The sequence below is a fragment of the Bos taurus genome, chromosome 11, assembly GCF_002263795.3.
Source record: "Bos taurus isolate L1 Dominette 01449 registration number 42190680 breed Hereford chromosome 11, ARS-UCD2.0, whole genome shotgun sequence".
Lineage (NCBI taxonomy): Eukaryota > Metazoa > Chordata > Mammalia > Artiodactyla > Bovidae > Bos > Bos taurus.
The window spans coordinates 94,324,846-94,340,001 of record NC_037338.1 but is presented as its reverse complement, the minus strand read 5'-3'; the positions used below and the strand labels follow the sequence as shown (position 1 = coordinate 94,340,001).

At 36.2% G+C, this 15,156-nt stretch overlaps 1 protein-coding gene across 9 annotated transcripts in view; it reads left to right on the top strand.

Moving 5' to 3' along the window:
* STRBP (spermatid perinuclear RNA binding protein) overlaps nt 1–15,156 on the top strand; it is a 198,700-nt gene that overhangs the window by 107,009 nt on the left and 76,535 nt on the right. For all 9 annotated transcript variants that reach the window (XR_236501.4, XM_059891235.1, XM_059891236.1 and 6 more), the window contains 2 exon segments: nt 4,550–4,715; nt 8,175–8,319. Coding sequence is in view for 8 of the 9 variants with exons in the window: in XM_059891235.1 (XP_059747218.1) it covers nt 4,550–4,715; nt 8,175–8,319 (311 nt within the window). In the remaining variant the exon portion in view is untranslated.

Genomic DNA, 15,156 nt, shown 5'->3' with positions numbered 1-15,156 from the left:
GAAGTAATTGTGGAATTTTTCTGAGTTAAATTTGAAGGGACAGTAGAAGAGGAATAATGATTAGATCAGAGAAACAGGATAGAGATGTTCAGGATCCCTTTAAAAAGGGATATAAGCCCTTAAAAAAACCCCTCTGTTTCAGAGATTGTGATATGTCATCTTTTTCATGTGTTGGTTTAGTTTCCTAAATTCAGAAGTAAACACTAGTTTTTTTTTTTTTTTTGGTCTCTGGGGAAGTCGTAAAATGTCATTTTTTCAGGTGTTTAAAAATTCTGATGTAGAAGAAAGAGTGCAGGAGAATGTCCTCCAAAGGTATTTTTGACTGAATCTTCCTCGACGACTCCCAGGATCCAGTGTAGTGTCTTACATGTAGTACATGCTCATTGGGTATTGAATGAATGGCCTAATGGGAACCAGACCCTTCAGCTATTACAGCAGTGCTTCCAGTGCTGCAGCAAAAGTGAGTTATGAGTGAGATAAAGCTGAGTGAGAACTAGGAAACTATTTATGCCTTGCTAAACTTAGAGTTACTGTTTTGAGCAGTGTCACTATGATTGGAGTAAGAATATAGTTTACTTTGAAAGAGGAAGCTCATTTGACTGCATTGTATTCGTAGGATTAAGAACATTACTTTGACTACAACTGGTAAATTGAGGATAGAAGTTACAGAATTTTTTTCTCAGCCTTTCAATTCTATATCAGTATGATAAGTAGATAAAGAATAGTGGGAAAGTATTGATAAATTGATTTCTTTAACTGAAAGATAGTGTAACCTTTCCATCTTCAGATGAAAGAAAATCAGTATCCGTTTTTAGCTGAAGATTATATTTTCTTGACTTCGTTAACTTATTACAGGTAATATATACATTAGCTATAGATTTGTCAGCTTGAAGTTTCTTGGCAATATAATTCACTTTTTCTTGCATATGATAAGTTTAAAAAAGATACTGTCAAAATATACAGTTCATTGGTAATTAGTAGTATCATCCAATAATGAAGCTCTTTGTATCTTAGTCCCCGCACAAGTTAAATAGTCATAAATTCCTTACTTATAGATTATGGGGAACACATGTATACTAATTAAATAATTTTCTATTAAAGAAAAAAAAAAAAAGATTAACTGATTGATTGGCCACACTGCAGGGGTTGTGTAATCTTAGTTCACAAATCAGGAATTGAATCTGGGCCAAGGCAGTGAAAGTGCCGAGTCTTAACAACTGGATCACTAGGGAATTCCTGCATTCCGTGTTTAAGTTGCATGTCGGAATGTGTTTATACCATTTATTGTGGTAAAACTTCTATGATTTGCTGTTTTTACCATTCTAAGTATTTTTCAGTGAAGTCAGTCCTTTTAAATACATCTCTATGCTGTCAAGGCTGAACAGACTCTTGGAAAGTGCTCCAGTAGACACTTGCTGAACTGGATCAGGTTGCTGAGTTGTCAAGGTGTTTAAAACATGATGTACTGTGTGCTTTGTTTGAATTTTTAAATAGTGTTGTGTGAACTCTGTAAAGTGTTTCCAGTTTGTGAAACATTCCTGGGTTGAGCCCTTGGGTGTGATTCTTCCCGTGTAGTAGAGCTTAAGGTGTAGAATGATTGTGTCCCTATTTTATATAAAAAAAAGAGGCAGGCATGGCTTCCAGACAGAGCTGTTGTGGTCATAGACACAAATTATGCTCCTGATGTGTGCTAAGCACTGCAGAGGGCCCAGAGACAGGGAGGGCTTGTTTGTATTTATTAAGGACCTTCTATTGCCAGGCACTGTTAGACAGCTTTTACCTGTGTGCTCGTGTTTTACCTCTTTACAAACTGACTCACAAGTTCCCACTATATGTATTTTAGAAATATTAAGTATTTAGCTTAATTTAAATTAATTCCCTGTTGGGGTCACTTGCTTTATAATACCTCATATTCAAATTCATTACTAAAATTTAGAACTGAATTAAGACTTAGTTTCTCTGCTCAGTCTTGCTGTCTTCTACATGGTAAGACCAAGTATATCATAGTTATGGTATAGAATGTAATAAGCAAGCTAATAAGGGCTAGTTAATAACATCTACTGTTTATTGAGTGCCAATTACTGTATCAGATTACTTTTCACATTATTTTACAACAAATCTGCTAGTCTCTATTACTGTTGCCTGTCCTCCACCCCCATTTTACTTAAATTTCCAGTGCTTCATATTTGGTTATGAAGAAAGAGTGACTCAGAATTGATAACAAATTTACCTTGCTTAAGGTCACTGAGTGTGTGGTGGAGTCAGGATTCACATTCAAGTCTGTCAGACTCAGATCTACTTTTCTTCACATCTTCACTTTGATTATCCATGACCAAAACGTGAAAGTACAGAGCAGGGAAAGACTAGGTGTGGGGTCTGGGGATCAGAAAAATCCTCACAAAGGAGGTAGCATTTGCAGTTGGCTCTCCAGAGAGTGACAATTTGTAATTGTCAGACAGTGAAAGTAGAAGAAAAAATAAATATCAGCAAGGATCTAGGTGTGAAAAAGTATCAGGAAAAAGTATCGGGACTGTTTAAAGAATAATAGCTATTTTTTATTGAGCTATTAATATATGCCAGGCTCTGGGCTAAGTTCATTACTTATGCTAATTATTAATAAGTGATATTCTCAGTACTGCTCTGAGGAAGGTATTACTCTGTTGTTTTTTTTTTAACAAATGAAGAAATAGACTCAAAGTCAAGTAATTTGTAATTTGTCCAGTGTCATATAGTAAGTGGCAGATCCAGGATTCGAAACAGGAAGTCATGCTCATTCCTAAATTGCTTCCCAATAAGCCCATGTCTAAGTGTTCAGTGGGACACCAGGAAAGACGCAGGCAGAGTTCCGTCCTTGTTGTGCCTTTGGAAGACTGCTCTGGTTGTAACATACTCTATACAGTAGATGAGATGCTAGGAGTTAGGTGAGACGTAGTAAGAGCCTGAAAAGAAGCTAGTTTGAAGACGGGTTTAAGAGTGATTATGAGGGGAGAATTTATAAACTGTTACTAGGTTTCGGAGAAAGATGAAAGAATAGGAATACAGAGGAAAAAATAATCAAAGATGACAGACTCTATTCTTAATATCAAATAATGCCCTATATTTGGTTTACTTGCTTCAAAATGATTTTTATTTCTTTTTATACTTGTACCACCCTTATAATTTTTCATTGCTTTAATGTTTATTGACTCAGGTGTGCCAGGCACTGAGCTGTGGCTGAGTTATTTATGATTTCCTGTCTTGTTTCCATTGCCACTATTCTGTTTCTCTTTTCTCCAGTTCATTCTCCAACTCTGCTAACTTGGGCTCAACTCTACTGACTCTGCCCTCAGCTAGAATGACCTTTTTTTTCTCTTTAACCAAATCATGACTCTGCTGAAGTCACTCTTGAAGTTTGCCTTGCTTGAAGTCTCTAATTTTGATCTTTCTCTTTTCTGAAATTATGATGCAGTCATAACGTAAAGAGCTTGAGTGTTGTGGTCATATCATCTTGAGTTTGAATCTGTTGTTCACTTGTTCAGTCATGTCCAACTCTGTGCTACCCCATGGACTGCAGAACCATTTTACTCTCTGTGAACTTGAACAATTAATCACCAGTTTTGAGATTCTCATTCCTTGTCTTTCAAATGCAGGCTCTTTGTTAGGTCTAAATGAGATTTGTGGCATGCAGTTTGTTCTCAGATGTCACATTTGTCTTCCTTCTTAAGCAGGTTTTAAACAGCTTTTGTACTTAATCTGCAGTGTGAGCCTCTGAAGCAGGAGAATTTGGAGTATGTTCTCCATATTCAAACACTTGCTTATTTGTTGAATGACCATTAAGTTGAGTTACATTTTCATTTGTAATTGAGGGGAATGAACTAATAAGCTTTAGGTATTAAAATCAAGGATAGATATTAATGTTATTCTTATGCACCATTCATGACTTGATATTCTTTGAATGTGCGTTCTTCTGGTTACCACTGGATTGGAATGTGTGTGTTGGCAGATCATCTTTGGGTTCCTCAGCTCTTCACTTTTATCACATTATTCTGCTTTCCCCATAAACTTTTATGGATTCCTAGAATGCTACAGCTACAAGGAGAGAGCTAAGGCTTACCCAGCCAATAGCCATTTTACAGTTACAGATACTGAGCCAGAAGGCACTGCTAGGAGCAGAGGTCAGGTCTTTTCATTTCCACTCTGATGCTCTTTCTTAGTATACCACGGTGTTCATGTTTGTCACAATTCTTTACTTGCTAATTAAAAGGTAAAAGGAGGAAGTTTGAATAATTGAAAAGATATTTAAGGGGATACAGTATTTTTGGATGTTCCTAAGCAGTATAGATTTAATAAAGAATTGAGAGATCTATCATTTGAAACAGTCTCCCTACTGGTTCTTTGTGTAAGGTAGTTTATGAGCCTTAAATCTGAGACTTACTTTTGTGGAATTTTGGATATCTGGATTTATGTTCTCCCTTATCAATTCATATGGATATCCAGAAAACCAAGTGATGATTAAGTTATAGTTTCAGAAGTAGGCTGTGAAAGTAATCATTCAGACTTTTATTTTTAGGGATCAAGGTGGTCGGACATTGTGTGGTGTAATGAGGATTGGCCTGGTTGCAAAAGGCTTGCTGATTAAAGATGATATGGACTTGGAGCTGGTTTTAATGTGCAAAGACAAACCCACAGAGACCCTGTTAAATACAGTCAAAGATAATCTTCCTATTCAGATTCAGGTGAGTACAGTTTAATTGTACCTCTAGGAGAATTTGTGAAAAGGTAAAAATAGGTAGTGATCTTCATTAATTTAATAAAAAGAAATTGATAACGTAAAAGGTAGGTACAGACGGCTACTCTGGGTCTGTGCATCATCCATCACATCTAAGACAAACTTCTGGTGATTAGTATTCAAAGTACAGTCTTAAATTTTTCAGACGTATGTTGCTGAGAGTCTTCATGTTTTCCAGAGTAGGCCCCTCAATGTTATAAAACTCTCTAGAAGGTTTGATATAGGGTGGAAAAGAACAAAAAGAGCCTGGACAACTGGAAACTTTGATAGATGCTAATTTTTTAAATTGACGACTCTGTTAATTTCATTTCATTCATTCATTCTGTTAATAGAAACTCACTATTAATTCCTTGTTTTCGAGCCTTTTTCATATTGGGATGCATTTAGAGAATTTTACTGTTGTCATGTTTCCTGGAGGATGCTGCCGGAGGCTGAAGGCTCCCCAGGGCTGAAGGCAACTGGTTGGTCCAGGGCTGTGGTCACTTTAGGACTTGCTCTACCAGCCTGCTCCAAGGGTCAGTTGAAAACTGTGATCACCTTTCATTTTCAGATATGTTACCTTTGGTATAATTAGATTACATCTTTTTGATGATTTTATATCAGTTAGTCCTTCAATCCATGTTGCATAAATAGATATCAGTACACAAGGCTGAACTGTGAGTTGTTGAATGCTCTCTTTTTTTGTAGTTGGTTTCCTTTATTTGTATTTCTTCTGTGGAGACCTTTTTCCCCCCAAAGTAAAATGAATTCTAAATTTGTCTTTATTAGCTTTGTTACTGGATCATTTTCTTTCATATTCACCAACTGATTTTCAGAACCATCTTCCTGACTTTAATCTGCCGTTCCTGAAACTCAAATTTGTGTTACTTGTTGACACATTCTCCTATATTAATTTCTGGAGCACTTTTTAAAAAAAATCATTTTTAGATCTTAACACTTACTTTCTAAGTGAGCAAATATATTTGATTTTTCCATTTTCAGTTCTGATTGAAGGAAAGTTTCTGTTCTTTCAAGGGTTAAATTCATTTCTTTTAAAGAAAGATATAAAAGATTAAAGACTAAATCATTGTGTGATCATTTGAGAAGGGAGAGTGGTAAGCAACATGGAGTACAGTAAAGAAAGTTCAGTAACGGGTTTCTGACTATACTTTTTGTTATTAGAATGTTAATGTTGTAAAATCCATCTTTTTTCCATTTTTACATTTATTTCTGCTTTTATTATAGTGAACATTGTTATTCTTAAATTTGTACTAGAGTAATCAGCAAAGAGTTGGACATATGGAGGCTTTTCCAACCATCTCACCTCCTTTTCTGTTCTCTTTAGTGAGTTCTGTTTTATATGAGTGGTCATATTTTCAGTGTGTCAGGATGGGAAAAGGGTTGAAAATCAGCTGTAAGAAATTGAAGATCTGTTGTATTTCTCAGTATTGAAGATGCAGGAAATTGGAGCTTCAGTTGTACTAATAGAGCTTTCTCAGTGTAGTTCACAACTGTGTGAACTCTGTATTTTCTATTTCTGGGCACTACAGTTTTAAACTTTTTGTCAGGCTAGCAAGTGTTTGAGGGAAGGGCCTGGGAGAGAATGCAGACTGTGTAAACTGTTTCAAATTTGAAGAGACTAGGGCTTTTTACACTAGAGAAGCTGAAAAAAGATACAAGTATCTTCACATCTTTGAAGAGCAAAAGTGGCCTGAACTCTTAAGACCAGTGGTGGACATTTTAAGAAACATATCTGATTTTAACATAGCCAATAGAGTTATCCAGCAATGAAACCAGTGGCTTTGTGTGATGGTTGGGATCCATGACTGTAGCTGTTTGGGTAGAGGTACCCAAATAAATGGGGATGTAATTGTATACTCACTTTATATTAATTTATATATGTACACATATTTGCTATGCTTTTATATGTACACACAAGCATGGACATCTTATTATTAATACAAAAATGTTTAGAAAATCATTTAAAATGGGATTTTTGCATTTATTCCGTGCCTACCCCTTTTTTCTTGGTGTTCGTTTGGAAAACCAATCTCTGATACAATACGAACTTATTTCCTTATGAATTAAAAACTGTTTCCCTGAACACTTATCATAGCAAAACTTTGAGTTATCAGGGTACCTTAATTAATTGGGATTGTATCAGACCTTTTCTCTATGTACTCTTTTCTATGGTGATTTTAGAACTTCCCTTGAGCAGAGGAAGAAGGATGACCAAAACCAGAGTCACTTAGAATTAGTCTAGCCCAATACTCATATCATATTTCATTACTCTGGATGTGTCTTAAAGAGTGATCTGCATGTACAGTTGAAAAATTGACTGTGCTTTTTCTCTGAGACATCTTTACTGCTCTTATGCACAGTGAATGTGAGCAGTTTCCTGCTTTTTTCTCTGTACTCTAGTTCTGGCTTTTCCAGCCACTATGTGGCCTTTCCCTTTCTTGGTTTCCTCTGTTCAAAATTAGGGTAATGAATTTTCAGTTTTCTGTCTTTTTTTGGATGTTTAATGGTAAAATGCTGTTCTTATATAAATGACTTTGAGTTCCCTTAATGCACAGTTGATGAGTAGAGAGACCCAGTAGTGTTTCTGTTCAACTATTTATATTAGGTAATATATATTAAATTTTACCACCAAGAAAGGCCCTGTGTAACTAAACTATATATATTTAATGTATAGCAATACATTAAATGTATACTTAAAAGCAATCCTAGTTGGTGATAATTTTTTGTATAATTGTTAAAAGAAGCAGTGAACATTTCCGTGTGGATGTCAGATGACTTGTCCCAGAGAAGGTCTCACTGGAGTGATTTCTGACACCTCTTGTTAGAGACGGGAAGTTAGTTACTTGTTTGTATTAACCTTTCTACTGATGAGTGATTGTGCAGAGATCCATTTGCATTTATTCTTACTTGATTTTCTTTAAAAATCTACATAATCTTACGTAAAAGATTAGATAATCTTATATTTATAAATCTTTATTAGCAAGTAGGAGTTCCTGTTTAGGTTGTCCTATCAAAAAAGATATTGGTTTAGAGAGCATTCCCAGCAACTTACTATTCTATATAAGTCCTTTGTAATAATTTCAAGAACAATAATTTACCTTTTGTTGTATAATGATGCTTTTGGTAACTTTCACTTTCAAATATTAGAAAGAATGATTTTAAATGTTGTTTGATAATTGAATAGATGATTGACCTTGTGGTTGCTTTTTGAGGGATGGAGAAAGAGGATTCGCCGGTAAGTTGGGAGAGAGAAATGTTACTTCCACCCTAAAGAACTAAAGATTACTCTTTCAGAACAGTAAAAACTAATCGTTAATAACTTTTGAAAACCAAGACTAAGGGGGGAATCATTCATTTTTTGAAATTTTAATTAATTGGCTGTATTTGAAATCTTGGTGACTTTCAGAAACTCACAGAAGAGAAATATCAAGTGGAACAATGTGTAGATGAGGCATCTATTATAATTCGGAATACAAAAGAACCCACGCTAACTTTGAAGGTGATACTTACTTCCCCTCTAATTAGAGACGAATTGGAGAAGAAGGACGGAGGTACACATGTGTATATATATGTATATGTATATATAGAGAGACATAGATGTGTATATATAAATACATATTTGTTTTGTTCACATAAGACCTCTCTTAAATGCTGCACTAATTATGTTCAGTGGATTTAAGAAATAATCTGTCTTTTGTTTTTTGCCAGAGTATTTTAAGCAGATTTATTCCTATACAATCTCTGTATTTTGCAAAAATGTTTATATTCAAAATGTTTATATTCAACCTAAAATATGTTAATTCAGAAAAACCTGTGCTTATGTTGGTTTTAAATCCACTTTAATTTTTATACTGTTTCGGTGTTCTGTTTTACTTTGTCTAGTTTTGCATTGCTATTGGTATCAGCTAACCTGTTCTGGGTAGCTTGGTTATTAGGTCTGATTTTAGGGTTAAATGTGGTTCAAAACAGTACTGTTTTCAATTTTACATGTAGTAACTCCGAAACTTTTTAAGAATTATGCTTTAATTGCCTAAGTGTTTTGTAATGTAAGAGAGATAAATTAGGGGGCTTTTTATTTTTTTTTAAAATAATCTTTAGTAAAAATTTTTTTCTAGGAGGTGTGTGATCCTTTTAACATTTAGGATTTTATATATGTGGGAATTTTAATCTGACTTTCTTCTGAAGTTAAAAAGAATTTCTGCATAGCAATGCCGTCAAATAAAAGTGGAGTGAGAAATCTATTCCGTTTTAAGAAGTACTTTTGGAGCTGGATTTCTTTTTAAATATTTTTATCCTTTCACATCAGCTTGTTTCTGCCTCTTAGTCCTGTCTCTAGAAACTTGCCGTGTGCTATTTCTCCTGTGTCAGACCCTTGACCAACTGGCCTCTCTGTTATGACAGTTTAGAGGCAGTGTGGCCTAACTGGGCCATCAAGGACTCCCTGTTGCTGTTTTTCATCACTAGATATTCAGCAAGTTCCATTGTTTACTCCCCTACCTGAAATACCAGTGCAGCAAGAAGTATTGGTCAGTTTCTTAATTTATTTCAAGTTGACGATAAAGGAAGAAAAAGACACATTTTATCAGAGATGTTAGAATTTCAAGTTTTGAAGGCATGACTCATAGGATTTCTTAAAGTAAAAGTGATAGACTTCCTTTTTAAAGAAGTCCTTTGGGTACTAAAACCAGCTATACCATACCCAACAGATAGAAACTAGGTGCATTTATGAATCATAGTTTAAAATTAAAGTACATCCACTCTGTAATTGGGTTTATCCCTGTACTTTTTCTTTTGGGCTGTATATAGTATCTCTAACACCTCTGAAGAACCAATCTTAAATGGCTTAATTTCTTTAACAGCATTACAGTTCACCATTAACTGTAGAACTATAAAATGATTTCTGAAGTATCAAGATAATTCTGTTAATTCTGGTAAGCTGTGTTCTATTTGACCCTCTAGTGTAAAACTAACCATTTCTAAGTATAGTTATAGATATTATTAAAAATTATTTGAGTATAGAGAGATGAGAAGATGACTGAAGTTGCCAGAGGCTAAATTTGTCTAGATTTGAAGTTGCCAAAGACTAAATAATGTTTGCTTGCAGCTGGAGACATCTCTCCCATTACTTTGAAAGCATTGAGAACAACAGGCTTCTTTCCCTCCATGGTTTTGTGCACTTACATGGGATTTTATGGTTTCAGTGATAACTCTAAGCTTAGTCTGTTGCCTTTATTACTAGGTTCAGAGGACCTGAAAACAGATCTTAGTATGTTATACCCTTACTAGAAGACTAGTTATTGCAGAATGGAATTTGCAGTGGAGTAGGGGAGTCATAGTCTGTTCAAGGTGTTCAGGTTATTAAAGGATTGCAAGACCTCTTTATAAGCTCAATCTCATCAGCTGATGTTAACATAATTGCGTGGGATCAGATAAGATGAAAGAATCAGCTTGAATCTAATTTTTTACACGTTACTTCCTCTCCTTTTGAATGGCAGCAAGATTTGCTTTGCTGTTTTCCTTAACCTTACAGCCCTGCCCACTCACCTGTTATCTCTCATAATTTGCTCGTTTTGTCTAATTTAGACTTTGTCGAAATTTTTAGATCTGTGCTAGCAGTTTTGTGTGTTATTGGGTAACTGAGGATCCAGTGTAAGTGTTTAAGACCTGAGCTGTACAGTTCTATAGGATTTCTTTCATCCCACCAGATAACTCCTCTTGCCTTGATGCAGTTCTTTTCAGCTGCATGGGGTCAAAGTACAGATTCATTTGGGTTCCAGGAATTTCTAAGTTTGAGAGAAATCTCTTTAAAAAAATATGCACTCATTTTCTTTCTCAAAGTTTAAAAAAATTCGCGTTGTAAATACTTTTTGGGGAGAGATTTTCCTGCAGAATATCAACTTCTCTTCTCCCACAGAACAAACCGGCTGTTCACAGTATATACCTCATGTGTTTCCCTTTCCTTGGGACATATTTGGGTAAAATCAAAAAGGAAAAATGTCTGAGAGCAGGCAGAACTGGAGGACTGAATCTGGTGAGAGCACCACACTTTTCTTCTCAGTGTGTTTCTGCAGAAGTGGCTCTAGCTAATTACTCATTTCCTATTGCTGTTTGGATTTTCAGTGGCCAGACTATAGTGAATTTCTTTGGTATTATTTACTGTTTCACAGGTAAGAGTCCTCCTGTGCTGTCAGCCTTCTTTCTATATTCTAACCCTTTACTTGAAGGCCCTGTAGAATAACCATTCCCTATAACTATATGGGGCTTCTCAGGTGGCGCTAATGGTAAAGAACCTCCTGCCAATGCAGGAGACACATAAGAGACGTGAGTTAGATCCCTGGGTCGGGAACATCCTCTGGAGGAGGGCATGGCAACCTACTCAGTATTCTTGCCTAGAGAATCCCGTGGACAGAGGACTTTGGCAGGCTACAGTCCTTGGAGTCCCGAAGAATCACACACACTGAAGTGACCTAACATGCACACATACATGCATTACTACATGCTTCCTGCTAAAGAAGGCATAGCAAAAAGAACACAGACCTTGGTGGCAGCCAAGTGTTTGACCCTTAACTCCATTAACTGTTACTGTGTGCCTTGGACATATGTCTTCACTTCAAAATGTGGGTAATGAATACTTTAGAAGTTGTTTGAGAGAATTTATGTAATAATATGACCTGTATAATACCCAGCACAAAGTGATTGATTAGTAAACAGTGGTAGTTAGTTTAGTAAACAAAAAGTCACAGCACAAACTCATCTACTCAAAGTGCCTTGAATTTACAGTGAGAATAATGTGTAATAATAGGTTTGAAGTAGTAAACATAAACAGAGTTAAACTGTTAAATACCCATTGATGTGTAGTACTGAAATCAGTATACTGTATTTGCTGCAGTGCTAGTAATGAGCTGACTTACTATTAATGTAAAGTTTATGGTTCATTGAGACAGATGTCTTTTTCCCTACCCATGTCCTTTATCCATAGCACCTTGAGTGGTACCTAATACTTAGAAGGCAATTAAAACCTGTTAAATTAATTTTTGTAGCTAGCATATTATCTGATCAAATAGAACTGTTTGGTGTGTAAGAAGCATTAACAATGGACATCTCAGAATTCAAGTAATATATATATATTAAAGATTTTGCTTTGCTAAGGTATTTTATAACTTACTGTGTTATAAGCACTTTCTCATATATGATTTAACTCTCAATAGCTATGAGGTGAAGAAGGCAATGGCACCCCATTCCAGTACTTTTGCCTGGGAAATCCCATGGACAGAGGAGCCTGGTAGGCTACAGTCCATGGGGTCGCAAACAGTCGGACACGACTGAGTGACTTCACTTTCACTTTTCACTTTCATGCATTGGGGAAGGAAATGACAACCCACTCCAGTGTTCATGCCTGGAAAATCCCAGGGACAGGGGAGCCTGGTGGGCTGCCGTCTATGGGGTCGCACAGAGTCGGACACTACTGAAGCGACTTAGCAGCAGCAGCAGCTATGAGGTAGATAGTTGTCCTGTTTTATAATGAAGAAAGTCTGATGTTTCACCCATCTCTTCTGACTCTCAAGTCCAGTTACTATATAGGATGATCGTAGGAGATCTTAGCTGATTTAGTTTTTCTGAGCGTCCCATGGTCCAAGCTGCTTTTGGTGCTTGTGATTTTAAACCAGAAGTATATTTGCTGAGGGTGATAAATCCATCTGCTTACTGTATTTACCATACTTTGAAACCAAGTGGATAGGGAAACTTCAAAGGCACTTGTGATAACTTAGACTGAGATAAACTGCAGTGCTCAATATTAGGGGAGATTCTCAGGGTGTCACAAAAAAGTTGCCCAAGCGCCCCTTAGTTGCCAGTGTGAACTTCCAGTGCGGTTTGTCAGAAGTTCACTAGTGTGAGTCCTGTTAGGTGGAGGCCTAGTCCAAAGGTCACAACGAGGATTTCTAACAATGCTGCAGTTTTATTCTCCTGCCTTCCCCAGCTGCTTGACTTGCCTTGTCCTGTGTAAACCTGTAGCCACTATCTTTCCAGTGGCCCACTGCCTACTGAGGCATTGCAGAAAAGTCATATCTAGTGATGTTTCTGTCATAAACTAGGATAACAGTGCTCTGTTTTACCTTCATGCTACATTTACCTGTTCATATTATTGTAGCCTGAGGTTTCTCATGGATAGTGACTTGAAGCATAATGTCTGCTCTTCACACAGCCTCAAGGAATTGAGAGAAGGACTGCTCGGATCTCTTCAGGCTACCTTGGAGATTCTGTCAGTATGCACTCAGTAGCTCAGCTTCATTCCAACTTTGAAATGTCAGGGAGGTCTTCATGATAACCCAGCTTGATTGTTTTATCTTTGAAGAACTCAGGTTCCAGACACATAAATTCTATTTAACACAATCATGTTCTGGCTTTTCCCTGCCCCATCTGCAGGCTAGTGTTTTTGTGAACAGGCAGAGTTAGCTTGCATGTAAGGGATGGAGAGAAACTGACCAACATTTCCTGCAGGACGGTGTGTTTCTGAAGGTCACAGATCTAACCCCTAACCAAATAAAAGTTAGGCATAATAGACTTCCTTTCAGTGCTTCCATTGTTTAGATGTTTTATGTACCTTCGTGCTCTGATGCCAGGTTATTGAGCAGTGAATTTTTTAAAAGCTGTTTTTCTTTGCTTTTGGCATTTTTGTTACTATCCCCTATGTTTTTTTTTTTTTTTTTAAATCTGTTATACTGGTCACTATAGGAAAAAAATGAAATGGTTCATAGTTCCATTGTTTCTGATTTAAAGACACCAAGATACCTTTTTTACTAGAAAAGCTTTGTTTCTCTACAAAACTGAAACACCTATGTTAAAGTTTATACAGAAATGTTAAATTCGAGGTTCTACTTTGAGAAGTGCAGTGTTTTTCCAGCAGCAATTCTGTGATTGCCACATTTTTTAATGAATGAAAATATATAAAACTGTTATTAATTATGTAAAAGAAATAGGCAAGCAAGGCTTACAAGTAGCACTACAGTGCCACATAAATTTATATAGTTTTAAAATAAGCTTTGAAGAAGGTAAAATGAGATGAATTATTACATCCACTCTGCTGTTCTCACCTCATGAATATTGAAACATTTTGGATCTTTTGACTTTTTGACTATCAGAGCATGAAGAAACCTGGTCATGCTGATGATGATGTTAAAGGGAATTCAGTCAAGTCTTCTGTTCATTGCCTGTTCCTTTCATCTCTTTTTAGTAGAATCTACTGCCTCCAAATGTTGACTGTCTGTAGCAAGCTGATGTCACTAGTTTTTTAAAATAAGAATTAATGAATATAATTTGACTTTGGGAATAAGAGAATTTATCTAAACACTTTTGCCATTGTTCCCCTGTAAAACTGTCTGTGTGGTGATGAGCAGATGTTAATTACAAGCTGTTCACCGGACAGCAGCATCAGAAAGTTGAAACGGAGCTCTTTGGCCTTGTCTCTTCCTACCCAGACTTCCTCTGACCCCTCCCCTCTTCCACTGATCTTGCCCCCTGCCGCTCTCCTGCCCTCTAGCCTTTCCTGATACTCCTACTTGATCCAATGACAGAATGAAACATAGTTTGCTTTACTCTAAAAGTCCTAAAAAATAAGCATGGTCTATTCCTTTTCTTGAGATTACATTATTTAGCAGTCAGTCAACCTTTGTCATGTCTAACTTCTAAGAGATTCTAACTGTTCATTTATAGTAGTTCTGCTTTGTATGTGAGCTTTACACAGATGCTTGTATTGACCACAGTTAAACATTTTGACATGTAAACACGAAAATGAATTACTTCTGTGTTTTGTGTCATTCAAAAGAATTACGCAAAGACAGGAACTAGGTCGCCTATGAAGTAAATACCTATAGTGTGTTTGCTTATGTTTATAAATAAAAGCACATTATCATTTCTTTTTGAGGCTTTCCATTTTATGAGGAAAAAGGGGTAATGAAATGAGACCCTGTATTGTGAATTTGTTGGCAGATATTAATGTGAAACAATGCAAGTATCTGCTGTAGGGCTCACCTGGTCAGAAAATAAGTGTGTAGCACTTCAGCCTTGACATGTTGAAGCCAATAAAGAAAGCCCTCATAAACATACTGCTGAGATTGTGACTGTCTGATTGTACCAGGAAGTGTTGGTGGGCTCTGTGAGTTCTTAAAAGAGGAAGGTAAATACGACTTAATTGGATTAGACAAAGACTTCTCCAAGAAACATTGGTATGTTATATGCATTTAAATTAATGCAGCGATTCTTCAAAAGTTTAAAAACCCACTTTTTAGCGGCTAAGAGGAAATAAATTTGGCTATCTAAACATGGATTTAGTATCTTGTGACATCTTCTCAAATATGAATATTTGTCACTAATCACATGTTTGAGTTCTT